Source organism: Pleurodeles waltl, chromosome 1_1 (assembly GCF_031143425.1).
Source record: "Pleurodeles waltl isolate 20211129_DDA chromosome 1_1, aPleWal1.hap1.20221129, whole genome shotgun sequence".
Classification (NCBI taxonomy): Eukaryota; Metazoa; Chordata; class Amphibia; order Caudata; family Salamandridae; genus Pleurodeles; species Pleurodeles waltl.
In genome coordinates this window covers 3,320,557-3,347,775 of record NC_090436.1, presented here as the reverse complement: position 1 = coordinate 3,347,775, position 27,219 = coordinate 3,320,557, and the positions used below count along the sequence as shown (strand labels likewise).

Below are 27,219 nucleotides of genomic sequence, written 5' to 3'. Positions count from 1 at the left end.
ATAATGCTTGTACTCACCCCCTTGTGTCTGCTGTGCTGCCCTCACGCGCCCATCCAAATCAGGGTAGGCCACCGCCAGGATCCGGAACATCAGGGGGCTCAGTTGACGGCAGGCACCCCGCCTACGTTGGGAGGCCATCCCCAGCAGAGACTCGGCGGTCTTCTTGGTCCCGCGGCGGATGTCCTCCCACCTCTTGCGGCAGTGGGTGCCCCGTCGATGGTGGACCCCCAGGGTCCGGACTTCCTTGGCGATGGCACGCCAAATCCCGATCTTCTCATGGGCGCGGACCTATGTGACACGTACAGGGAGGGAGAAATACCACGTTCAAGTTTGTCAGCATTTTCCTTGCCAGTGGCCCAACGCCCCCCATCCCCGCCAGGCCCCCCGCCATGCCCCCCGCCAGGCCCAACATGCCCCCCATCCCCGCCAGGCCCCCCGCCATGCCCCCCGCCAGGCCCAACATGCCCCCCATCCCCGCCATGCCCCCCGCCATGCCCCCCGCCAGGCCCAACATGCCCCCCATCCCCGCCAGGCCCCCGCCATGCCCCCCGCCAGGCCCAACATGCCCCCCATCCCCGCCAGGCCCCCCGCCATGCCCCCCGCCAGGCCCAACATGCCCCCCATCCCCACCAGGCCCCCCGCCATGCCCCCCGCCAGGCCCAACATGCCCCCCATCCCCGCCAGGCCCCCCGCCAGGCCCCCAAGCCAGCCAGTGGCCCCAAATCCAGATTGAATTAAACTCACTTGTTGGTCTGGAGGACCGTAGAGTAGCGCATACTGGGGGAGGACCCCATCCACAAGTTTCTCCAACTCCTCTCCAGTGAAGGCAGGGGCCCTTTCCCCAGGCGCAGCAGCCATTGTCCCTTCCAGACCGAGGTCACAGCAACACTTGCAGTATAGGTCCTCTCCTGTGAAAGTTCAAGTCGCAAGTGGATAAGTAGATAGAAAATGGCGGTCACGTCCGCGGCGGTGCGTACCGCGGCGGTGCGTCCCGCCACCGCCGGCGCCCTTCGCCATTGGCTCCTGAAACCCATAGGCTTCAATGTTAACCAATGCGGATTCGCGCCGCGGTCTTCGACCGCCGCCCGCCGCGGTGTGCCACGCCAGCGCATTGACCTCACATCCCATTGTCACACTTCACAGGTCAGGCAGCCGCCATTTCCAGGGCCCACATGGCTCAATTTCAACTGCGTCACACAGGCCTAGGCCTTGCATAGCTAATCAGACACGCCATTCACTGCATAGAGAATCGTTTACTGTGCTAGCTGTGAGTACGTACCTGTGGGTTGCTTGACTGTGTGCTCCATGTTGTCCTTCCTAGGCACCGTCCGCTGGGTTGGGCGAGGAGACGGATGAATCCTCCCGTGTACCGACCGCTGGTGGACCTGTCGACAATGGAAGAACGCCACATTATCCTGACCTACCGTCTTAACCGTGCCACTATCCATGAACTGTGTGCCCAGCTGGAGCCCGACCTGATGTCCCCCATCCGCCAACCCACAGGGATTCCCCCTCTGGTGCAGGTCATGTCAGTACTCCATTTCTTGGCAAGTGGGTCATTTCAGACAACAGTGGGAATTGCTTCTGGGATGTCTCAGCCCATGTTTTCTAAGGTGTTATCCAGAGTGTTGTCTGCCCTGATGAAATCCGTGAGGAGCTACATCATTTTCCCTGAGGTGGGCGAATTGGCTACAGTGAAGGGTGATTTCTACGCCCTTGGACATATTCCCAACGTCATTGGTGCCATTGATGGGACCCATGTGGCTTTGGTTCCCCCAAGAGACAGGGAGCAGGTGTACAGGAACAGAAAAAATTACCATTCAATGAACATCCAGGTGGTGTGTTTGGCTGACCAGTACATCTCGCATGTAAATGCCAAATTCCCAGGGTCAGTGCATGACGCCTACATCCTAAGGAATAGCAGCATCCCTTACGTGATGGAACAGCTACAGAGACACCGTGTATGGCTAGTGGGGGACTCTGGGTACCCCAACCTGTCGTGGCTACTGACCCCAGTAAGGAATCCCCGGACCAGGGCAGAGGAACGGTACAATGAGGCCCATGGGCGTACTAGGAGGGTGATCGAACGCACCTTTGGCCTCCTAAAGGCCAGGTTTAGGTGCCTGCATATGACAGGTGGATCCCTAATGTACTCACCTAAGAAGGTGTGTCACATCATCGTGGCCTGCTGCATGCTTCACAACCTGGCTTTGCGCCACCAGGTGCCTTTCCTGCAGGAGGATGGTCGAGACGGTGGTGTTGTGGCAGCGGTGGAACCTGAGGAGAGTGACGAGGAGGAAGACGACGGGGCTGAAACAGACAACAGGGACAGAATCATTGAACAGTACTTCCAATAGGACACAGGTAACATTTCAAAGATAATTTAGTAAATGTGAACTACTCTCCTGCATCTCTGCTGCCTGTCTATTTGCCCCAGTGTATGATGACTGAGTTTTGGCTTTTCCCTCCCTATTTCAGATCTGGGGTCCCCACTACGAGTCCTGTGCTTCGTTTCCCCATGGACTACAGCTTTGTGGCAGCTGTTTGTTGACTTCACCATGTACAAGGACATATTTGCACTGTCATGTCAATTACAATATATTGAAATCACAGCCAGACTCCAGATAGTTTTGTGCAAAATAGGTGTTTATTTAAGTGCTCAAAATGGGATGGGTGGTTTCAAGTGGGTGGGGGCTATGGTGAAGGAATGTCCATGGCAGAGTCCAGAGTAACAGTCACACAGGTGCATTGTCCAGAGGCCTGTGGAGAGATGGAGCATGGGCAGTTCAAGGATGGACAGGGTGACAATGTGGGACAGTGGGATGACATCAGGTGGTATCCATTGCTGGCGGGGGTCTTGACATCCTACTCTGTCTTCTTGCGAGATCTCAGGGCCCTCTTGCGGGGTGGTTCTTCTCCTGCAGGAGGTGGGGGTCTGGTGGGCTGCTGCTGTGCGGGGGCCTCCTGTCCACTAGCGCCGGCGGAGGTGGTTGGCTGTTCTTGGTCCAGGCTAGTGGCAGGGGCCCTTGGGTGTTGTTGAGTGTCCGCCCTGGTGTTGACGAGGTCCTGCAGCAGCCCTACCATGGTAACCAGGGTGGTGTTGATGGCTCTGATGTCCTCCCTGTACCCCCGATAGTGTTCCTCCTGCAGTACCTGGATCTCCTGGAACCGGGCCAGTACCGTCGCCATCGTCTCCTGGGAGCGGTTGTATGCTCCCATGATGGTGGTGAGGACCTCGTGGAGAGTGGGTTCCCTGGGCCCGTCCCCCCCCCTGTCGCACAGCTGCCCTCCGAGTTGCCCTGTTTCCCTGGGCCTCTGCCCCCTGGCCGGTGTGCCCACTACCACTGCCCCCAGGTCCCTGTTGTTGTTGGGGTGGTGGGTTATCCTGGGTGCCCTGTAGTGGTAGACACACCGCAGATTGACGCGCCCTGGAGACAGAGGCATGGGCCCGCTGGGTGGGAGCTGTGCTGGTGTTCCCAGAGGGGTTTGGGTCTGTAGTGGCCTGGGCCTGTGTGAGGGGAACCGACTGTCCAGAGGTCCCCGATGGTCCGGGCTGGTCATCGGTGTCCAGGTCGACAGAGCTGCTGTCATCGCTGACGGCCTCTTGGGTGGGGGGTGTGGAGAATTCTGGCCCCTCCGCCGCGGTGTGTTGACGGTCGGGTCCTGCAGGGGTATAGAGGTATGGTTATAGTTTCAATGTGTGGCATATGGGTGTATCTATGGGTTCTCGTGTCCCCAAGTGCTGGCATTCGTGTGTGGGGGCTTTGGTGAGGGTGGCTTGTGGGGGGGATGTGTATATGCATTGGGCATGCTTTGGTGATGGGTGTCCATGCTTAGTGGACGCATGCAGGCCTAGGTTTTGGGATGTGTGGGTTGTGATGGTGAGACATTGGCGGGGAATAGGTGTGCTGGGGGTGGGGGTGAGGATGGTGGTGGGGGTGAGGATGGTGGTGGGGGTGGGGGTGAGGGTTGGGGTATGATTTGGCATGCAGGTGGGGGGGGAAGCAGTATTGAAGCTTCAACTTACCAGTATCCATTCCTCCGCCGACTCCTGCGAGGCCGTCAGGATGCAGGATGTTCAAGACTTCCTCCTCCCATGATGTGAATTGTGGGGGTTGAGGTGGGGGTCCTCCGCCAGTCTTCTGCACGGCGATGTTGTGCCTGGATACCATGGAACGCACCTTCCCCCGTAGGTCGTTCCATCGCTTCCTGATGTCTTCCCGATTTCTGGGGTGCTGTCCCACAGCGTTGACCCTGTCGACAATCCTCTGCCATAGCTCCGTCCTCCGGGCAATGCTGGTGTATTGTATCTGTGTGCCGAACAGCTGGGGCTCTACCCGAACGATTTCCTCCACCATGACCCTGAGTTCTTCGTCTGTGAAGCGGGGTTGTCTTTGGGGTGCCATGGGGTGGTGTGTATGATGTGTGGGGTGGAGTATGTGGAGTTAAGTGTGTTGAGTGTGGTGGTGTGTGTTGTTTTGTGTGTGGATTGTGTGTGGGTGATGGTGTTGAGTGGCTGTGGCTGTTAGTTTGTGGATGCTGGTGTCTCGCTCTGGCCTTCTTTCAGAATTTTTTTGCGTAGGGGTTTGTGGGTGATGTGGGTGGGTGTTTTATATTGTATTGTGTGTGTGGGAGTGGTGTGTGTATGTGTATCAGGTGTGTGGGATTCAAATCGTCCAATGTGGCTGAGTTTTGTTCGTTTGTGTGTATTCTGACCGCGGCGGTGTGTCCCGCCAATGGAATACCGCGTTTGAATGACCGCCGCGTGGATTCGTGGGTCGTAATGGCATGGGCGTATTTCTGTTGGCGTGGCGGTGGAGGTTTTGTCACCTCCACCTTTCCGCCGACCGCTGGTCTGGCGGTCGGTTGTGGCTGTCGGATTTTCGGAGGTTTGCCTTCTGCGGGTCAGAATGACCGTGGCGGGTTTCCGCGGCCGCGGCGGTGTTATGGCGGTCTTCTGACCGGCGGTAAGTACATTTTACCGCCGGGGTCAGAATGACCCCCTATGTCTTGCTTAGGAGCTTTTAAAGGTTGTTCCCAACCCTCCTTCACAAGTGTTGAAGGACCTCTTACAGGGTGTCCAAATAGGAGTTCAAAGGGGCTGAAGCCCACTCCTTTCTGGGGTACCTCCCTGTATGCAAAAAGGAGGCAAGGTAACAGGACATCCCATCTCCTCCGGAGTATTTGAGGGAGTCCCATTATCATTCCTTTGAGAGTTTTATTAAACCTCTCAACCAGTCCATTTGTTTGTGGATGATAGGGTGTGGTGAACTTGCATGTCACACCACCTTCCTTCCACATGGCCTTTAAGTAAGCAGACATGAAATGGCTTCCCCTGTCTGATACCACCTCTTTTGGGAAGCCCACCCTGGTAAAGATTCCCAGGAGGGCCTTTGCCACTGCTGGAGCTGTAGTGGTCCTTAGAGGAATTGCTTCAGTATATCTGGTGGCATGGTCCACTACCACCAAGATAAACCTATTGCCTGAAGCAGTAGGAGGGTCAAGGGGGCCAACTATGTCAACCACTACCCTTTCAAAGGGAACCCCAACCACAGGCAGTGGAATAAGGGGTGCCTTTGGAGTGCCACCTGTTTTGCCACTGGCTTGACAGGTTTCACAGGACCTACAAAATTCCTTTGTGTCCTCTGACATTCTAGGGCAATGAAACAAGGGGACAAGCCTGTCCCAAGTTTTCATTTGCCCTAAATGTCCAGCTAAGGGAATGTCGTGGGCTACAGTTAGGAGGAACTTTCTGTATTGCTGAGGAATCACCAATCTCCTGGCAGCTCCAGGTTTTGGATCCCTTGCTTCAGTATACAAGAGGTTGTCCTCCCAGTAAACTCTGTGAGAGTCACTGACATCCCCATTTGCTTGTTTGACAGCTTCTGTCTTAGACCCTCTAGTGTGGGACAGGTATGCTGTGCCACACTCAGCTCCTCCCTGGCAGGCCTTCCTTCACCCAAAAGCTCAGCAGTGTCTGGTTCCAGCTCCTCTGGTGTAGGTTCTGCACAGGGTGGAAATTCGTCTTCCTCAGAAGTTGAATCCACTGCAGAGGGAGGGATAGTAGGTAGTGTTTTACCTTTACTAACCCTAGCTTTAGGGAGCACTTGGTCCATTCTTCCAGGATCCAAGTCACCCTGTCCTTTTTGCTTTTTGGCCTGAGCCCTGGTTAAAGCAAAAATATGCCCTGGAATGCCCAGCATTGCTGCATGAGCCTCCAACTCCACTTCTGCCCAAGCTGATGTCTCCAAATCGTTCCCTAGTAGACAGTCTACAGGTAAATCTGAGGCAACCACAACTTTCTTTGGACGAGTATCCCCCCCCCCCCAAGTTGAGATTCACAACAGCCATGGGGTTGTGGGCAACTCAGGAGGTCGTGCACTGCAGGTTAGAGTGCCGGGGACCCAGGCTTGGCTGTACACAAAGGAAATCCTGGAAGAGTGCACAGGAGCCGGAGCAGCTGCAAATCACGCGGTTCTCAACAATGCAGTCTAGCGTGGGGAGGCAAGGACTTACCTCCACCAAACTTGGACTGAAGAGTCACTGGACTGTGGGAGTTGCTGAGTTCAAGGGACCTCGCTCGTCGTGCTGAGAGGAGACCCAGAGGACCAGTGTTGCAGTCTTTTGCTGCAGGGGGAAGATTCCGTCGACCCAAGGGAGATTTCTTCGGAACTTCTGGTGCAGGGTGAATGCAGGCTACCCCTAGAGCATGCACCACCAGGAAACAGTTGAGAAAGCTGGCAGGATTAGGCGCTACAATGTTGCTGGTAGTCGTCTTGCTACTTTGTTGCGGTTTTCCAGGCATCCTGAGCAGTCAGCGGTCGATCCTTTGGTAGAAGGTGAAGAGGGAGATGCAGAGGGACTCGTTATCTGACGAATTCCCCAAAGCAGAGAACCTAAATAGCCAGAAAAGGAGGTTTGGCTACCAAGTTAGGAGGATTTGCTACCAAGAGAGGTAAGAGCCTATCAGAAGGAGCTTCTGACGTCACCTGCTGCAATGGCCACTCAGAGCAGTCCATTGTGCCCCCAACACCTCCGCTTCCAAGATGGCAGAGGTCTGGGACACTCTGGAGGAGCTCTGGGCACCTCCCCTGGGAGGTACTGGTCAGGGGAGTGGTCACTCCCCTTTCCTTTGTCCAGTTTCACGCCAGAGCAGGGCTGGGGGATCCCTGAACCGGCGTAGACTGACTTATGCAGAGATGGGCACCATCTGTGCCCATCAAAGCATTTCCAGAGGCTGGGGGAGGCTACTCCTCCCCAGCCCTTCACGCCTATTTCCAAAGGGAGAGGGTGTTACACCCTCTCTCAGAGGAAATCCTTTGTTCTGCCTTCCTGGGATAGGGCTGCCTGGACCCCAGGAGGGCAGAAACCTGTCTGAGGGGTTGGCAGCAGCAGCAGCTGCAGTGGAGACCCCGGAAAGGTAGTTTGGCAGTACCCGGGTACTGTGCTAGAGACCCGGGGGATCATGGAATTGTCCCCCCAATACCATTCTGGTATTGGGGGGACAATTCCATGATCTTAGACACCTTACATGGCCATGTTCGGAGTTACCATTGTGACGCAATACATAGGTAGTGACCTATGTATAGTGCACGCGTGTAATGGTGTCCCTGCACTCACAAAGTCCGGGGAATTTGCCCTGAACGATGTGGGGGCACCTTGGCTAGTGCCAGGGTGCCCACACACTAAGTAACTTTGCACCCAACCTTCACCAGGTAAAGGTTAGACATATAGGTGACTTATAAGTTACTTAAGTGCAGTGGTAAGTGCAGTGGTAAATGGCTGTGAAATAATGTGGACGTTATTTCACTCAGGCTGCACTGGCAGGCCTGTGTAAGAATTGTCAGATCTCCCTATGGGTGGCAAAAGAAATGCTGCAGCCCATAGGGATCTCCTGGAACCCCAACACCCTGGGTACCTCAGTACCATATACTAGGGAATTATATGGGTGTACCAGTATGCCAATGTGAATTGGTAAATTTAGTCACTAGCCTGTTAGTGACAAATTTGGAAAGCAGAGAGAGCATAACCACTGAGGTTCTGATTAGCAGAGCCTCAGTGAGACAGTTAGGCATCACACAGGGAACACATACAGGGCACATACGTATGAGCACTGGGGCCCTGCCTGGCAGGGTCCCAGTGACACATAGACTAAAACAACATATATACAGTGAAATATGGGGCTAACATGCCAGGCAAGATGGTTCTTTCCTACATGCAGCTAGCAAAGCTTGTTTGCAGTCTTTCTGCATGGAAACAACTCTGCATCCTCCATCACGCCGCAGGACATCTTCTGTGCAAAGGAGAAGTTCCTGGCATCTTCCGTTGTTGCAGAATCTTCAGCTTCTTCCACCCAGAGGCAGCTCTTTTGCACCTTCATCCAGGGTTAGTGGACTCCTGCCCCCCCCTGGACACTTGCGTGACTCTTGAACTTGGTCCCCTTCCTTTACAGGTCCTCAGGTCCAGGAATCCGTCTTCAGTGCTTTGCAGTCAGTTGTTGCCTTTGCAGAATCCCCTATCACGACTTTAGTGTGTTTCTGGGGAAGTAGGGTCACTTTACTCCTACTTTTCAGGGTCTTGAGGTGGGGTATCATGGACACCCTTAGTGTTTTCTTACACCCCCAGCGACCCTCTAAACACTACACTAGACCTGGGGTCCCTAAGTGGTTCGCATTCCACTTTCTTAGTATATGGTTTGTGTTGCCCCAGGCCTGTTGCATCCTATTGTAATCTACAGTGTTTGCACTACTTTTCTAACTGGTACTTACCTGATTTTGGTTTGTGTATATATTTTGTGTATTTTACTTACCTCCTAAGGGAGTATATCCTCTGAGATATTTCTGACACATTGTCACTAAAATAAAGTACCTTTATTTTTGGTAGCTCTGAGTATTGTGATTCTTATGATATAGTGCTATATGATATAAGTGGTATAGTAGGAGCTTTACATGTCTCCTAGTTCAGCCTAAGCTGCTCTGCTATAGCTACCTCTATCAGCCTAAGCTGCTAGAAACACTTCTATTCTACTAATAAGGGATAACTGGACCTGGCACAAAGTGTAAGTACCTCTGGTACCCACTACAAGCCAGGCCAGCCTCCTACAGTTGTCTTCCATCCTCTCTGTTTTCTTCCACCCTCTCTGTTTTCTTCCACCCTCTCTGTTTTCTTCCACCCTCTCTGTTGTCTGCCATCCTCTCTGTTGCCTTCCACCCTCTCTGTTGTCTTCCACCCTCTGTAATCTTCCACCCTCTCTGTTTTCTTCCACCCTCTCTGTTTTCTTCCCCTCTTTGTTTTCTTCCACCCTCTGTTTTCTTCCACCCTCTGTTTTCTTCCACTCTGTTTTCTGTTTTCTTCCACCCTCTCTGTTGTCTTCCACCCTCTCTGTTTTCTTCCACCCTCTGTTTTCTTCCACTCTCTGTTTTCTTCCATCCTCTCTGTTTTCTTCCACTCTCTGTTTTCTTCCACCCTCTCTGTTGTCTTCCACCCTGTTTTCTCCCACCCTCTCTGTTTTCTTCCACTCTCTGTTTTTCTACCATCTTCTCCGTTGTCTTCCATCCGCTCTGTTGTCTTCCACCCTCTGTCTTCCACGCTCTCTGTTTTCTTCCATCCTCTGTTTTCTTCCACCCTCTCTGTTTTCTTCCACCCTCTGTTGTCTTCCACCCTCTCTGTTTTCATCCACCCTCTCTGTTTTCTTCCATCCTCTCTGTTTTCTTCCACCCTCTGTGGTCTTTCATCCTCTCTGTTTTCTTCCACCCTCTGTTTTCTTCCATCCTCTGTTTTCTTCCACCCTCTGTTGTCTTCCACCCTCTCTGTTTTCTTCCACTCTCTCTGTTGTCTTCCACTCTCTCTTTTGTCTTCCATCCTCTCTGGTTTCTTCCACCCTCTCTGTTTTCTTTCATCCTCTCTGTTTTCTTCGACCCTCTGTGGTCTTTCACCCTCTCTGTTTTCTTCCACCCTCTGTTTTCTTCCATACTCTCTGTTTCCTTCCACCCTTTATGTTTTCTTCCACTCTCTCTTTTCTTCCACCCTCTCTGTTGTCTTCCACTCTCTCTGTTTTCTTCCATCCTCTGTTTTCTCCCATCCTCTCTGTTTTCTTCCATCCTCTCTGTTGTCTTCCACCCTTTGTTGTCTTCCACCCTCTCTGTTTTCTTCCACCCTCTCTGTTTTCTTCCATCCTCTCTGTTTTCTTCCACCCTCTGTGGTCTTTCATCCCCTCTGTTTTCTTCCACCCTCTGTTTTCTTCCATCCTCTGTTTTCTTCCACCCTCTGTTGTCTTCCACCCTCTCTGTTTTCTTCCACTCTCTCTGTTGTCTTCCACTCTCTCTTTTGTCTTCCATCCTCTCTGGTTTCTTCCACCCTCTCTGTTTTCTTTCATCCTCTCTGTTTTCTTCGACCCTCTGTGGTCTTTCACCCTCTCTGTTTTCTTCCACCCTCTGTTTTCTTCCATACTCTCTGTTTCCTTCCACCCTTTATGTTTTCTTCCACTCTCTGTTTTCTTCCACCCTCTCTGTTGTCTTCCACTCTCTCTGTTTTCTTCCATCCTCTGTTTTCTCCCATCCTCTCTGTTTTCTTCCATCCTCTCTGTTGTCTTCCACCCTCTCTGTTTTCTTCCACCCTCTTTGTTTTCTTTCAACCTTTCTGTTTTCTTTCTATTCTCTCTGTTTTCTTCCTCCCTCTCTGTTTTCTTCCACTCTGTTGTCTTCCATCCTCTCTGTTTTCTTCCACTCTGTATGTTGTCTTCCGTCCTCTCTGTTTTCATCCACCCTCTCTGTTTTCTTCCATCCCCTCTGTTTTCATCCACCCTCTCTGTTTTCTTCCATCCTCTCTGTTTTCTTCCACTCTCTGTTGTCTTCCATCCTCTGTGTTGTCTTCCATCCTCTCTGTTTTCTTCCACCCTCTGCTGTCTTCCACTCTCTCTGTTTTCTTCCATCCTCTCTGTTTTCTTCCACCCTCTGTTGTCTTCCACTCTCTCTGCTTTCTTCCATCCTCTCTGTTTTCTTCCACTCTGTTTTCTTCCAGTCTCTGTTGTCTTCCGTCCTCTCTGTTTTCTTTCACTCTTTCTGTTGTCTTCCATCCTCTATTTTCTTCCACTCTCCCTGTTTTCCTCCATCCTCTCTGTTTTCATCCACCCACTCTGTTTTCTTCCATCCTCTCTGTTTTCTTCCACTCTGTTATCTTCCATCCTCTCTGTTTTCTTCCACCCTTTCTGTTGTCTCCCACCCTCTCTGTATCCTTCCACTCTTTTTTCTTCCATCTTTGTTTTCGTCCACCCTCTCTGTTGTCTTCCACTCTCTCCGTTTTCTTCCACCCTCTCTGTTGTCTTCCATCCTTTGTTATCTTCCACCTTCTCTGTTGTCTCCCACCCTCTCTGTATCCTTCCACTCTTTTTTCTTCCATCTTTGTTTTCGTCCACCCTCTCTGTTGTCTTCCACTCTCTCCGTTTTCTTCCACCCTCTCTGTTGTCTTCCATCCTTTGTTGTCTTCCACCTTCTCTGTTGTCTAACATCCTCTCTGTTGTCTTCCATCCTCTGTGTTTTCTTCCACTCTCTCTGTTGTCTACCATCCTCTCTGTTTTCGTCCACCCTCTGTTTTCTTCCATCCTCTCTGTTTTCTTCCTCCCTCTCTGTTTTCTTCCACCCTCTCTGTTTTCTTCAATCCTCTCTGATTTCTTCCACTCTCTCTTTTGTCTTCCACCCTCTCTGTTTTCTTCCACCCTCTTTATTTTCTTCCACCCTTTTTGTTTTCTTTCCATTCTCTGTTTTCTTCCACCCTCTCTGTTTTCTTCCATTCTCTGTTTTCTTCCACTCTCTGTTTCTTTCCATTCTCTCTGTTTTCTTCCACCCTCTCTGTTTTCTTCCACTCTCTGTTGTCTTCCATCCTCTCTGTTGTCTTCCACTCTCTCTGTTTTCTTCAATCCTTTCTGTTGTCTTCCACCTCTGTTTTCTTCCACTCTCTGTTTTCTTCCATCCTTTCTGTTTTCTTTCAATTCTCTCTGTTTTCTTCCACCCTCTCTGTTTTCTTCCACTCTCTCTGTTTTCTTCAATCCTTTCTGTTGTCTTCCACCCTCTGTTTTCTTCCACCTTCTGTTTTCTTCCATCCTTTCTGTTTACTTCCACCCTCTCTGTTTTCTTCCATTCTCTCTGTTTTCTTTCACTCTCTGCCTTCCACCCTCTGTCCTCCACCCTCTCTGTTTTGTTCCATCCTCTGTTTTCTTCCACTCTCTCTGTTTTCTTCCACCCTCTCTGTGTTCTTCCATCCTCTGTTTTCTTCCAACCTCTGTTTTCATCCATCCTCTGTTTTCTTCCAACCTCTGTTTTCTTCCACTCTGTTTTCTTGCACCCTGTCTGTCTTCTTCCACCCTCTCTGTTTTCTTCCACCCTCTCTGTTTTCTTCCACTCTCTTGTCTTCCATCCCCTCTGTTTTCTTCCACTCTGTTTTCTGTTTTCTTCCACCCTCTCTGTTGTCTACCACCCTCTCTGTTGTCTTCCACCCTCTCTGTTTTCTTCCACTCTCTGTTTTCTTCCACCCTGCTTACATTCCTTGTTTTATCCTTCTCACTGACTTTTACTGTATTCGTGTCACCTTCCCTCCCTTGTTTAGTCCCGCTTCTCCTTCTCTCCGTGGACTTGTCCTTATTTACTTCATCCATCCCTTGTTTACTTCATCCATCCCTTGCTTACTTCATTCATCCCTTGTCTACTTCATCCCTCCCTTGTTTACTTCATCCATCCCTTGTCTATTTCATTTATCCCTTGTTTACTTCATTCATCCCTTGTTTACTTCATCCATCCTTTGGCCACTCCATTCATCCCTTGTCTACTTCATCCATCCCTTGTTTACTTCATCCATCCCTTGTCTATTTCATTCATCCTTCGCTTACTTCATCCATCCCTTGTCTACTTCATCCATCCCTTGTTTACTTCATCCATCCCTTGTCTGCTTCATCCATCCCTTGTTTACTTCATCCATCCCTTGTCTACTTCATCCATCCCTTGTTTACTTCATCCATCCCTTGTCTACTTCATCCACCCCTTGATAACTTCATCCATCCCTTGCCTACTTCATTTATCCCTTGTTTACTTCATTCATCTCTTGTTTACTTCATCCATCCCTTGTTTACTTAATTCATCCCTTGTTTACCTCATCCATCCCTTGTCTACTTCATCCATCCCTTGTTTACTTCATCCATCCCCTGTCTACTTCATTCATCCCTTGTTTACTTCATTCATCTCTTGTTTACTTCATCCATCCTTTGTTTACTTCATCCATCCCTTGTCTACTTCATCCATCCCTTGTCTACTTCATTCATCCCATTGTTTACTTCATCCATCCCTTGTCTATTTCATCCATCCCTTGTTTTCTTCATCCATCCCATGTTTACTTCATTCATCCCTTGTTTACTTCATCCATCCCTTGTCTACTTTATTCAACCCTTGTTTACTTCATCCACCCCTTGTCTACTTCATTCATCCCTTATCTAATTCATTCATCCCTTGTTTACTTCATTTAGCCCTTGTTTACTTTGTTTACTTCATTCATCCCTTGTCTACCTCATTCATCCCTTGTTTAATTCATTCATCTCTTGTTTACTTCATCCTCCTTTGTTTACTTCATCCATCCATGGTCTACTACATTCATTCCATTGTTTACTTAATCCATCCCTTGTCTACTTCATCCATCAGTTTTTCCTTCATCCATCCCTCGTTTACTTCAATCATCCCTTGTCTATTTCATTCATCCCTTGTTTACTTCATCTTTCCCTTGTTTTCTTCATTCATCCCTTGTTTACTTCATCCATCCCTTGTTTACTTCATTTATATCCTTTGTCTACTTCATCCATCCCTTGTTTAGTTCATTCATCCCTTGTTTACTTCAGTTATCCCTTGTTTACTTCATCCATCCCTTGTCTACTTCATCCATCCCTTGTTTACTTCATCCATCTCTTGTCTACTTTATTCATCCCTTGTTTACTTCATCCATTCCCTGTCTACTTCATCCACCCCTTGTCTACTTTATTCATCCCTTGTTTACTTCATCCATCCCTTGTCTACTTCATCCATCCCTTGTTTACTTCATCCATCCCTTGTCTACTTCATCCATCCCTTGTTTACTTCATCCATCCCTTGTCTACTTCATTCATCCCATTGTTTACTTCATCCATCCCTTGTCTATTTCATCCATCCCTTGTCTACTTCATTCATTCCATTGTTTACTTCATCCATCCCTTGTCTATTCCATCCATCCCTTGTTTTCTTCATCCATCCCATGTTTACTTCATTCATCCCTTGTTTACTTCATCCATTCCCTGTCTACTTCATCCACCCCTTGTCTACTTTATTCATCCCTTGTTTACTTCATCCATCCCTTGTCTACTTCATCCATCCCTTGTTTACTTCATCCATCCCTTGTCTACTTCATCCATCTCTTGTTTACTTCATCCATCCCTTGTCTACTTCATCCATCCCTTGTCTACTTCATTCATCCCTTGTTTACTTCATTCATCTCTTGTTTACTTCATCCATCCCTTGTCTACTTCATTCATCCCTTGTTTACTTCATCCATCTCTTGTCTTGTTTACTTCATCGATCCCTTGTCTACTTTATTCATCCCTTGTCTACTTCATTTATCCCTTGTTTACTTCATCCATCCCTTGTCTACTTCATCCATCCCTTGTTTACTTCATTTATTCCTTGTTTACTTCATCCATCCCTTGTCTACTTCATCCATCCCTTGTTTACTTCATCCATCCCTTGTTTACTTCATCTATCCCTTGTTTACTTCATTCATCCCTTGTTTACTTTATCCATCCCTTGTTTACTTCATCCATTCGTCGTCTACTTCATTCATCCCTTGTTTACTTCATCCATCCCTTGTCTACTTAATTAATCCCTTGTCTATTTCATTCGTCCCTTGTTTACTTCATTGATCCCTTGTCTACTTTATCCATCCCTTGTTTACTTCATCCATCCCTTGTTTACTTCATTCATCCCTTGTTTACCTCATCCATCCCTTGTCTACTTCATCCATCCCTTGTTTACCTCATCCATCCCTTGTTTACTTCATCCATTCGTCGTCTACTTCATCCATCCCTTGTTTACTTTATCCATCCCTTGTTTACTTCATCCATTCGTCGTCTACTTCATTCATCACTTGTTTACTTCATCCATCCCTTGTCTACTTCATTAATCCCTTGTCTATTTCATTCGTCCCTTGTTTACTTCATTGATCCCTTGTCTACTTCATCCATCCCTTGTTTACTTCATCCATCCCTTGTTTACTTCATCCATCCCTTGTTTATTTCATCCATCACTTGTCTATTTCATTCATCCCTTGTTTACTTCATTCATCCCTTGTTTACTTACTTCATCTAGCCCTTGTCTACTTTATTCATCCCTTGTTTACTTCATCCATCCCTTGTGTACTTCATTCAAACCTTGTTTACTTCATCCATCCCTTGTTTACTTCATCCATCCCTCGTCTACTTCATTTATCCCTTGTTTGCTTCATTCATCCCTTGTCTACATCATTCATCCCTTGTTTACTTCATCCATCCCTCGTCTACTTCATTCATCCCTTGTCTACGTCATTCATCCCTTGTTTACTTCATCCATCCCTTGTTTACTTCCAGTCCCTATACCTTACCTCCCTAAGTATTCATTTTCCATTTCTCCCCCTTGTTTACGTGCATTTCAGAGTTTACTTCCATCCTCTCTCAATTGCTCTGTTTCTATCCCCTTTCTCTTCCTGCTTTTCCTTCCGGTAAGGCTTGAGATGTTCTAGGATATGTTATTTGCTATTTTTCTCACTTTCTTCCAGCTGCAGAACCGGCAGGTCCACACCAAAGCCCGGGCCACGGTCGCTCCACTGCCAATGATCCAGGTGCCCCCTCGACTACCTCCCAAAGTCTTCAAGCCCATCACCCCAGCCAAGGACACCTGCGACCTCAGCTTGTTCTCTGACGATGATGATGAATTTCTGCATGGACTTTAGGGTGCTGAACAAGGTCTAAACCCAAGGAGTTCACAGGGGCGTACCAATAGCCCTTGCAGCCCCCACAGTGCTGGGGGCCCTGAGCTTCAGGGGTCCCCCTCCTGCACTGTGCAGGCCTAAGAGCTCCACGCTGGGTCCACAACATGGGGGGCCCCCTTCATGTATTTTGTAGGGGAGCCCCCTCAAGTTTTGTTACGCCACTGGGACTGTTAACTTTTGTGCTCGTTTTTGGTGTCTGCACATGCCCTGTATGCTCCTTCTGTGCCTAGCTGCACACCTGGTATGTTTAATAGTGGGTATGTGATCAGACATAACGCTGCAGCATACAAGGGATGTACACCCAAGATGGCCAACTGATGCAGCTTATAAGCTCTTTCTTCCTTTGTTTCTTGGTTGGCCTCTGGTTGGACATCAGGCTGTTGCATATAAAACATTTACACCCAAGATGGCCGACTGGGGATAGCTGATAAGCTCTTTCGTAATTTTTTTCATGGTAGGCCTCTGGTTGGACATCAGACTGTTGCATATAAAAGGGTACACCCAAGGTGGCTGTCTTGTGATACCTTGTAAGCTCTTTCTTCATTTTTTTATGGTAGACCTCTGGTTGAACATCAGGCTGTTGCATATTAAAGAGTACATCCAAGATGGCTTACAGATGATAACGTATAAGCTCTTTTTTCATTGTTTCATGGTAGGCCTCTGGTTGGACATCAGGTTTTTGTTTATTAAAGGTGTACACCAAAGATGGCCAACTGGTAATAACTTATAAGCTCTTTCATCATTGTTTCATGGTAGGCCTCTGGTTGGACATCAAACTGTTGCATATTATAGGGTTACATCCAAGATGGCTGACTGGTGATAACGTCTAAGCTCTTTCTTCATTGTTTCATAGTAGGCCTCTGGTTGGACATCAGGCTTTTGCATATTAAAGGTGTACACCCAAGATGGCCAACTGGTAATAACTTATAAGCTCTTTCATCATTGTTTCATGGTAGTCCTCTGGTTGAACATCAGGCTGTTGCATATTAAAGGGTACATCCAAGATGGCTGACTGGTGATAACGTATAAGCTCTTTCTTCATTGTTTCATGGTAGGCCTCTGGTTGGACATCAGGCTGTTGCATATTAAAGGGTAAATCGAAGATGGCTGTCTTGTGATAGTTTAAAATATCTTTCTTCATTGTTTCATGGTAGGCCTCTAGTTGGACATCAGGCTGTTGCATATTAAAGGGTACACCCAAGATGGCTGACTGGTGATAACGTATAAGCACTTTCCTCATTGTTTCTTTGGAGGCCTCTGGTTGCACAGCAGACTGTTGCTTATTAAAGGGTAAATCCAAGATGGCTGTCTTGTGATAACCTATAAGCTCTTTCTTCATTGTTTGATAGTAGGCCTCTAGTTGGACATCAGGCTGTTGCATATTAAAGGGTAAATCGAAGATGGCTGTCTTGTGATAGTTTAAAAGATCTTTCTTCATTGTGTCATGGTAGGCCTCTAGTTGGACATCAGGCTGTTGCATATTAAAGAGTACACCCAAGATGGCTGACTGGTGATAACGTATAAGCACTTTCCTCATTGTTTCATTGTAGGCCTCTGGTTGGACAGCAGACTGTTGCATATTAAAGGGTACATTCAAGATGGCTGACGGGTGATAACGTATAAGCTCTTTTTTCATTGTTTCATGGTAGGCCTCGAGTTGGACATCAGGCTGTTGCATATTAAAGGGTAAATCCAAGATGGCTGTCTTGTGATAACTTATAAGCTCTTTCTTCATTGTTTGATAGTAGGCCTCTAGTTGGACATCAGGCTGTTGCACAGTAAAGGGTACACCCAAGATGGCTGACTGGTAATAATGTATACGCTCTTTCTTCATTGTTTCATGGTAGGCCTCGAGTTGGACATCAGGCTGTTGCATATTAAAGGGTAAATCCAAGATGGCTGTCTTGTGATAACTTATAAGCTCTTTCTTCATTGTTTGATGGTAGGCCTCTGGTTGGATATCAGGCTGTTGCATATTAAAGGGAAAATCCAAGATGGCTGTCTTGTGATAGCTTGAAAGCTCTTCATTTTTTTCACAGCAGGCCTCTGGGTGGACATCAGCTGTTGCATACACAGAGGTGCACATCCAACATGGCCGTGCTGTGATAGATGGGAGACACAAATTCATCTGCTTCTATCTGTTAGAGCTATGGTGTGGGGAGAAGGAATAATATTTTCAGGCCTTTAAATCCATCAAGTTATGGGCTGTGATTTTGGAAGGGATCTTTATACAGCCATGCCAAGCTGCAGAACATCAAGGGCACAATGCTTAGCAAGATTTGGGCAGCGCACCTACAGTGCCATTCAGTAACATTCTAATAACTACTATTCAAAGTAGGCATTTAATGCCACATGTTCTTACTGCTAGAGGGCACCTTAAGACCCACAGGTGACTGACCATCGTGATTCCTATACTCAACCTGAGTGGTAGAACATTGCCGCTTCTCATAGTGACGTCCATGCTGTGATCTCTGGACTGTGGGGCTGCACTCTGGCTCTGTGACCAAAGACATACTGGGCATTGCTTCACCAATGCTGCTAGCATAGAGCACAGTGGGGGTCCTGAGATGCTATCAAATCAGCCAATTAGCTTGTGTTCCTTCGAGCAGCTCTCTGATATGACCAGGAGGGATCCAGTGTGTAATCATTTGTTTGTTGATACCAAACAGTGCAATTTGAAGAGCCTGTATGTCATGACCTTATATTTATTCGAACCTAGCAGGGTGATGGAACCAACACTGCCTGAGATGTTCTTCAACTCTACCCAGAAGGGTCCTAGGTCGTGTATCCTTAGAGTCGATTACTGATAAAGCACAGTGCAGGTAGTAGTCTTATCCAATGAGCTGCACTCTTTAGAAAGTTGAAGGGTCAACAAGCCACCACCACTCGAGCCCTTCTCGATTGTACTCAGAACGGTCACAGGTAACCCATGAGCTGTTCTCTGAAGACACTTTGTGATCACAAAGCCTGTATACCAGGAGAAGCTCTCCAAGGGAACCCAGAAGATTCATAGCACCAACATCCCTACAGCTGTTCTGGGAATTCACCAAGAAGGGTCATAGTTTATGTGGCCCACAAACTGCTCTGATTGGTTTCAGCATTTGTCAGAGAACCTGTCTCCTGTAAGCTGATGTCTGCACACGAGAGCTGCTTCCTCTCACTCCACGAGCTTCTTTCTGGCTGGGTCTCAAAGGATCATACAGGTCATGCAAGAGCTTCTGATAATCGTAGAGTTCACAACCTGAGAGCTTCTCTGATTGTACCATGGGGGAATCATAAAGTTCACAACCTGAGAGTATCTCTGTGATTGTGCTATGAAGGATCATAGAGTTCACAACCTGAGAGTATCTCTGTGATTGTGCCATGAAGGATCATAGAGTTCACAACCCGAGAACATCTCTGTGATTGTGCCATGAAGGATCATAGAGTTCACAACCCGAGAACATCTCTGTGATTGTGCCATGAAGGATCATAGAGTTCACAACCCGAGAACATCTCTGTGATTGTGCCATGAAGGATCATAGAGTTCACAACCCGAGAACATCTCTGTGATTGTGCCATGAAGGATCATAGAGTTCACAACCCGAGAACATCTCTGTGATTGTGCCATGAAGGATCATAGAGTTCACAACCCGAGAACATCTCTGTGATTGTGCTATGAAGGATCATAGAGTTCACACCCCAAGAACTTCTCGCTGATTGAACAACGGTTCACACTTTGAGAGCTTCATTATGATTGTACCATGAAGAATCATAGAGTTCACAACCCAAGAGCCTCTCCATGATTGTACCATGAAGGATCATAGAGTTCACAGACCGGATTTAAAGCTCTCAAACCAGATAGTTCCTGGTTGGTTGGCACAGAAGGTTAAGGGCAATCTGCTGCCATCTCTGGCAGTCCTAAAGACTTGAACCTCACTTCTGAACCTGCATCGGATCTCTTCTCTGTGGACAGAGGTTCTTCCGGAAAGTGAGCCTTCTGGGGCCAAGTTAGCATTGTTGCTGTAGAGCAGGAGCCCCTACTCAAGGACCAGGGGAGGCTGATCCAGGCCAGACTTTCCGGTGAACCATAGACTATGTAAATTGGATGCATATAGATTTATCATATATACGCTTCTCTTAAGGAGTTGTGCTGAAAATCTGGCATTGATCTGCCACTCCTGGACCAACATTTAATATTGTTGATTTAAAGCGTCTGCCTTTTGCCTTCTCATTTATGAACTGACAGGTTCACACTCTTAACTGCCGTTGTGGCCTTTCAGAAGTCTTATTATGTCTTAAAGAACTGCCCTATTAGGTTTCTCTGAATAATCCAGGAAAATACTTATTGGTTTAGGAAAGAATTAGGGTATGATTATGATCCTGGTGGATGGAACACCCTGTCACAAATGTGACGGAAATACCGTCCGCGTATTACGATCTCGATAGGATATAATGGAATCATAGTACGGTGGACAGGATATCTGTCACGATTGTGATGGATTAAACCCATCCGCCAAGATCATATTTGGCCCTTCAAGAAAGCGCTGCAAAGGTCTTACAGAAAACAGTCTAGCGGAGTTCTCCAAGTGGCCGTGGTGATCCCATAGCTGAGCAAAAACTTTAAAGTACCTGCAGAAGGCTTCGATCTTAGGGAGATCAAAAGAGGGCTTTTCAAAAGTGCATCAAAGACCTGAAGACCTGTTACAAGTATTGTAAACATCTTAAAGATCTGTAGTGTTCTAAGGAACTTTGAAAGGCTTCACAAAAGTCCTGCAATGACCCAAAGAGGGCTTTGCAAGAGTCTCTAATATCTTGTGCCGATCCGTATCTAGTGGTAAACAAGTTTTGTGGACCGTAGATTTTCAGAAAGATTTTTTTTTTCTCTTGAAAGTCTGAGATGCATGAAACGCTCAATGAGTTGTTGAAATAATTAATCTACTGATGAGAGTTTACAAAGCCATCTGAAACTTCCAGAGATTCTATGCAAAGAGCATCCCAAGGGGTTTATGATCATTTGTGAAGAATCTTTATTTTGTTATTTACACGAGTTCTGTGGAGGTTGTTTAGAAAATCTACAACAATGTTTTAAAAAACTTTTTATGAAGTTACACTGAAGGTTATGATGTTCCAAGAAATGTTTTATTGATATAATATTTGTAGGCTAGAATGGTTTCTTGCTTCTCTGTTTGCATTCACAGGGATATTTTTCCAATTTGTTATAGCCATTATTGATTTTGATTTTGATAATAAATGTTATTTATTGCCGTCTTTAATCAAAAGTTTAATCTACTAAAGTGTGTCCTCATCAATGCAAGATCCACGTTGAAAAAACAGTATCACATTTGAAGGCGTCTTTGAGACCAATCACGGCTTCCAACCTCTCAGCAGGTTGTTCACAGCGAAACATCTATTTCTCAGAACAATAAATCGGACTCTGATGTTTGAATGGAGGAATGAATTTGATCTGAAGGCAAACTGCACTACTGGGAAGATCTCATTGACGACAAAAGAGCCAAACAACAACCAACAATCAATCCTTTCATGGGGTCTCATCCCAGCCCGGCCTATCTTGGAGACTCAGGAGAATCTCTGTATTCCAGTACTTGTTCCTCAATCAGAAGATGTCATCCTTAGGTGACACAGAATGGGTGGCATCCTTGAGCAGAAGATGTCATCCTTGGGTGACACAGAATGGGTGGCATCCTGGAGCTGGAGATGTCATCCTTGGGTGACACACAATGGGTGGCATCCTTGAGCTGAAGATGATGTCTTCCTTGGGTGACACAGAATGGGTGGCATCCTTGAGCAGAAGATGTCATCCTTGGGTGACACAGAATGGGTGCCATCCTTGAGCAGAAGATGTCATCCTTGGGTGAACCAGAATGGGTGGCTTCCTTGAACAGAAGATGATGTCATCCTTGGGTGACACAGAATAGGTGGCATCCTTGAGCAGAAGATGTCATCCTTGGGTGACACAGAATGGGTGGCATCCTTGAACAGAAGATGTCATCCTTGGGTGACACAGAATGGGTGGCATCATTGAACAGAAGATTATGTCATACTTGGGTGACACAGAATGGGTGGCATCCTTGAGCAGAACATGTCATGCGTGGGTGACACAGAATAGGTGGCATCCTTGAGCACAAGATGTCATCCTTGGGTGACACAGAATGGGTGGCATCCTTGAACAGAAGATGTCATCCTTGGGTGACACAGAATGGGTGGCATCATTGAACAGAAGATTATGTCATACTTGGGTGACACAGAATGGGTGGCATCCTTGAGCAGAACATGTCATGCGTGGGTGACACAGAATGAGTGGCATCCTTTAACAGAAGATGTCATCCTTGGGTGACACAGAATGGGTGGCATCCTTGAGCAGAAGATGTCATCCTTGGGTGACACAGAATGGGTGGCATCCTTGAACAGAAGATGATGTCATCCTTGGATGACACAGAATGGGTGGCATCTTTGAACAGAAGATGATGTCATACTTGGGTGACACAGAATGGGTGGCATCCTTGAGCAGAACATGTCATCCGTGGGTGACACAGAATGGGTGGCATCCTTTAACAGAAGATGTCATCCTTGGATAACACAGAATGGGTGGCATCCTTGAGCAGAAGATGTCATCCTTGGGTGACACCAAATGGGTGGCATCCTTGAGCAGAAGATGATGTCATCCTTGGATGAAGCAGAATGGGTGGCATCCTTGAACAGAATATGATGTCACCCTTGGGTGACACAGAATGGGTGGCATCATTGAACAGAAGAGTATGTCATACTTGAGTGACACAGAATGGGTGGCATCCTTGAGCTGAAGATGTCATCCTTGGGTGACACAGAATGGGTGGCATCCTTGAGCAGAAGATGTCATCCTTGGGTGACACAGAATGGGTGGCATCATTGAGCTGAAGATGATGTCTTCCTTGGGTGACATAAAATGGGTGGCATCCTTGAGCAGAAGATGTCATCCTTGGGTGACGCAGAATGGGTGGCATCCTTGAACAGAAGATGTCATCCGTGGGTGACACAGAATGGGTGGCATCCTTGAACAGAATATGATGTCATCCTTGGGTGACACAGAATGGGTGGCATCCTTGAGCTGAAGATGATGTCATCCTTGGGTGACACAGAATGAGTGGCATCCTTGAGCAGAAGATGTCATCCTTAGGTGACACAGAATGGGTGGCATCCTTGAGCTGAAGATGATGTCATCCTTGGGTGACACAGAATGGGTGGCATCCTTGAGAAGAAGATGTCATCCTTGGGTGAAGCAGAATGGGTGGCATCCTTGAACAGAAGATGATGTCATCCTTGGGTGACACAGAATGGGTGGCATCCTTGAGCAGAAGATGTCATCCTTGGGTGACACAGAATGGGTGGCATCCTTGAACAGAAGATGTCATCCTTGGGTGACACAGAATGGTTGGCATCATTGAACAGAAGATTATGTCATACTTGGGTGACACAGAATGGGTGGCATCCTTGAGCAGAACATGTCATTCGTGGGTGACACAGAATGGGTGGCATCCTTTAACAGAAGATGTCCTTCTTGGGTGACACAGAATGGGTGGCATCCTTGAGCAGAAGATGTCATCCTTGGGTGACACAGAACAGGTGGCATCCTTGAACAGAAGATGATGTCATCCTTGGATGACACAGAATGGGTGGCATCCTTGGGTGACACAGAATGGGTGGCATCCTTGAGCTGAAGATGATGTCATCCTTGGGTGACACAGAATGGGTGGCATCCTTGAGCAGAAGATGCCATTCTTGGGTGACACAGAATGGGTGGCATCCTTGAACAGAAGATGTCATCCTTTGGTGACACAGAATGGGTGGCATCATTGAACAGAAGATTATGTCATACTTGGGTGACACAGAATGGGTGGCATCCTTGAGCAGAACATGTCATCCGTGGGTGACACAGAATGGGTGGCATCCTTTAACAGAAGATGTCATTCTTGGGTGACACAGAATGGGTGGCATCCTTGAGCAGAAGATGTCATCCTTGGGTGACACAGAACGGGTGGCATCCTTGAGCAGAACATGTCATTCGTGGGTGACACAGAATGGGTGGCATCCTTTAACAGAAGATGTCATTCTTGGGTGACACAGAATGGGTGGCATCCTTGAGCAGAAGATGTCATCCTTGGGTGACACAGAACAGGTGGCATCCTTGAACAGAAGATGATGTCATCCTTGGATGACACAGAATGGGTGGCATCCTTGGGTGACACAGAATGGGTGGCATCCTTGAGCTGAAGATGATGTCATCCTTGGGTGACACAGAATGGGTGGCATCCTTGAGCAGAAGATGCCATCCTTGGGTGACACAGAATGGGTGGCATCCTTGAACAGAAGATGTCATCCTTTGGTGACACAGAATGGGTGGCATCTTTGAACAGAAGATTATGTCATACGTGGGTGACACAGAATGGGTGGCATCCTTGAGCAGAACATGTCATCCGTGGGTGACACAGAATGGGTGGCATCCTTTAACAGAAGATGTCATTCTTGGGTGACACAGAATGGGTGGCATCCTTGAGCAGAAGATGTCATCCTTGGGTGACACAGAACGGGTGGCATCGTTGAACAGAAGATGATGTCATTCTTGGGTGACACAGAATGGGTGGCATCCTTGAGCAGAAGATGTCATCCTTGGGTGACACAGAATGGGTGGCATCCTTGAACAGAAGATGTCATCCTTTGGTGACACAGAATGGGTGGCATCATTGAACAGAAGATTATGTCATACTTGGGTGACACAGAATGGGTGGCATCCTTGAGCAGAACATGTCATCCGTGGGTGACACAGAAAGGGTGGCATCCTTTAACAGAAGATGTCATTCTTGGGTGACACAGAATGGGTGGCATCCTTGAGCAGAAGATGTCATCCTTGGGTGACACAGAATGGGTGGCATCCTTGAACAGAAGATGATGTCATCCTTGGATGACAACTAATGGGTGGCATCTTTGAACAGAAGATGATGTCATACTTGGGCGACACAGAATAGGTGACATCCTTGAGCAGAAGATGTCATCCTTAGGTGACACAGAATGGGTGGCATCATTGAACAGAAGATGATGTCATCCTTGGGTGACACAGAATGGGTGGCATCCTTGGGTGACACAGAATGGGTGGCATCCTTGAGCTGAAGATGATGTCATCCTTGGGTGACACAGAATGGGTGGCATCCTTGAGCAGAAGATGTCATCCTTGGGTGACACAGAATGGGTGGCATCCTTGAACAGAAGATGTCATCCTTTGGTGACACAGAATGGATGGCATCATTGAACAGAAGATTATGTCATACTTGGGTGACACAGAATGGGTGGCATCCTTGAGCAGAACATGTCATCCGTGGGTGACACAGAATGGGTGGCATCCTTTAACAGAAGATGTCATTCTTGGGTGACACAGAATGGGTGGCATCCTTGAGCAGAAGATGTCATCCTTGGGTGACACAGAACGGGTGGCATCCTTGAACAGAAGATGATGTCATTCTTGGGTGACACAGAATGGGTGGCATCCTTGGGTGACACAGAATGGGTGGCATCCTTGAGCTGAAGATGATGTCATCCTTGGGTGACACAGAATGGGTGGCATCCTTGAGCAGAAGATGTCATCCTTGGGTGACACAGAATGGGTGGCATCCTTGAACAGAAGATGTCATCCTTTGGTGACACAGAATGGGTGGCATCATTGAACAGAAGATTATGTCATACTTGGGTGACACAGAATGGGTGGCATCCTTGAGCAGAACATGTCATCCGTGGGTGACACAGAATGGGTGGCATCCTTGAGCAGAAGATGTCATCCTTGGGTGACACAGAATGGGTGGCATCCTTGAACAGAAGATGATGTCATCCTTGGATGACAAAGAATGGGTGGCATCTTTGAACAGAAGATGATGTCATACTTGGGCGACACAGAATAGGTGACATCCTTGAGCAGAAGATGTCATCCTTAGGTGACACAGAATAGGTGGCATCATTGAACAGAAGATGATGTCATCCTTGGGTGACACAGAATGGTTGGCATCCTTGGGTGACACAGAATGGATGGCATTCTTGAACAGAAGATGATGTCATCCTTGGGTGACACAGAATGGGTGGCATCATTGAACAGAAGATGATGTAATCCTTGGGTGACACAGAATGGGTGGCATCCTTGGGTGACAGAATGGGTGGCATCCTTGAGCTGAAGATGATGTCATCCTTGGATGACACAGAATGAGTGGCATCCTTGAGCAGAAGATGTCATCCTTAGGTGACACAGAATGGGTGGCATCCTTGAGCTGAAGATGATGTCATCCTTCGGTGACACAGAATGGGTGGCATCCTTGAGAAGAAGATGTCATCTTTGGGTGAAGCAGAATGGGTGGCATCCTTGAACAGAAGATGATGTCATCCTTGGGTGACACAGAATGGGTGGCATCCTTGAGCAGAAGATGTCATCCTTGGGTGACACAGAATGGGTGGCATCCTTGAACAGAAGATGTCATCCTTGGGTAACACAGAATGGTTGGCATCATTGAACAGAAGATTATGTCATACTTGGGTGACACAGAATGGGTGGCATCCTTGAGCAGAACATGTCATTCGTGAGTGACACAGAATGGGTGGCATCCTTTAACAGAAGATGTCATTCTGGGGTGACACAGAATGGGTGGCATCCTTGAGCAGAAGATGTCATCCTTGGGTGACACAGAACAGGTGGCATCCTTGAACAGAAGATGATGTCATCCTTGGATGACACAGAATGGGTGGCATCCTTGGGTGACACAGAATGGGTGGCATCCTTGAGCTGAAGATGATGTCATCATTGGGTGACACAGAATGGGTGGCATCCTTGAGCAGAAGATGCCATCCTTGGGTGACAGAGAATGGGTGGCATCCTTGAACAGAAGATGTCATCCTTTGGTGACACAGAATGGGTGGCATCATTGAACAGAAGATTATGTCATACTTGGGTGACACAGAATGGGTGGCATCCTTGAGCAGAACATGTCATCCGTGGGTGACACAGAATGGGTGGCATCCTTTAACAGAAGATGTCATTCTTGGGTGACACAGAATGGGTGGCATCCTTGAGCAGAAGATGTCATCCTTGGGTGACACAGAACGGGTGGCATCCTTGAACAGAAGATGATGTCATTCTTGGGTGACACAGAATGGGTGGCATCCTTGGGTGACACAGAA

General features: G+C 47.8%; 1 protein-coding gene across 1 annotated transcript in view; it reads left to right on the top strand.

The window, feature by feature from the left end:
- Window positions 1-21,279, top strand: part of M1AP (meiosis 1 associated protein) — a 232,950-nt gene extending 211,671 nt beyond the window's left edge. Inside the window, exon 9 of the mRNA XM_069202732.1 lies at window positions 15,817-21,279. Within this exon, the coding sequence (XP_069058833.1) occupies window positions 15,817-15,990 (174 nt within the window). The 3' untranslated portion in view covers window positions 15,991-21,279. The remainder of the gene's footprint in view (window positions 1-15,816) is intronic.
- The last annotated feature ends 5,940 nt before the right edge of the window (window positions 21,280-27,219 follow it).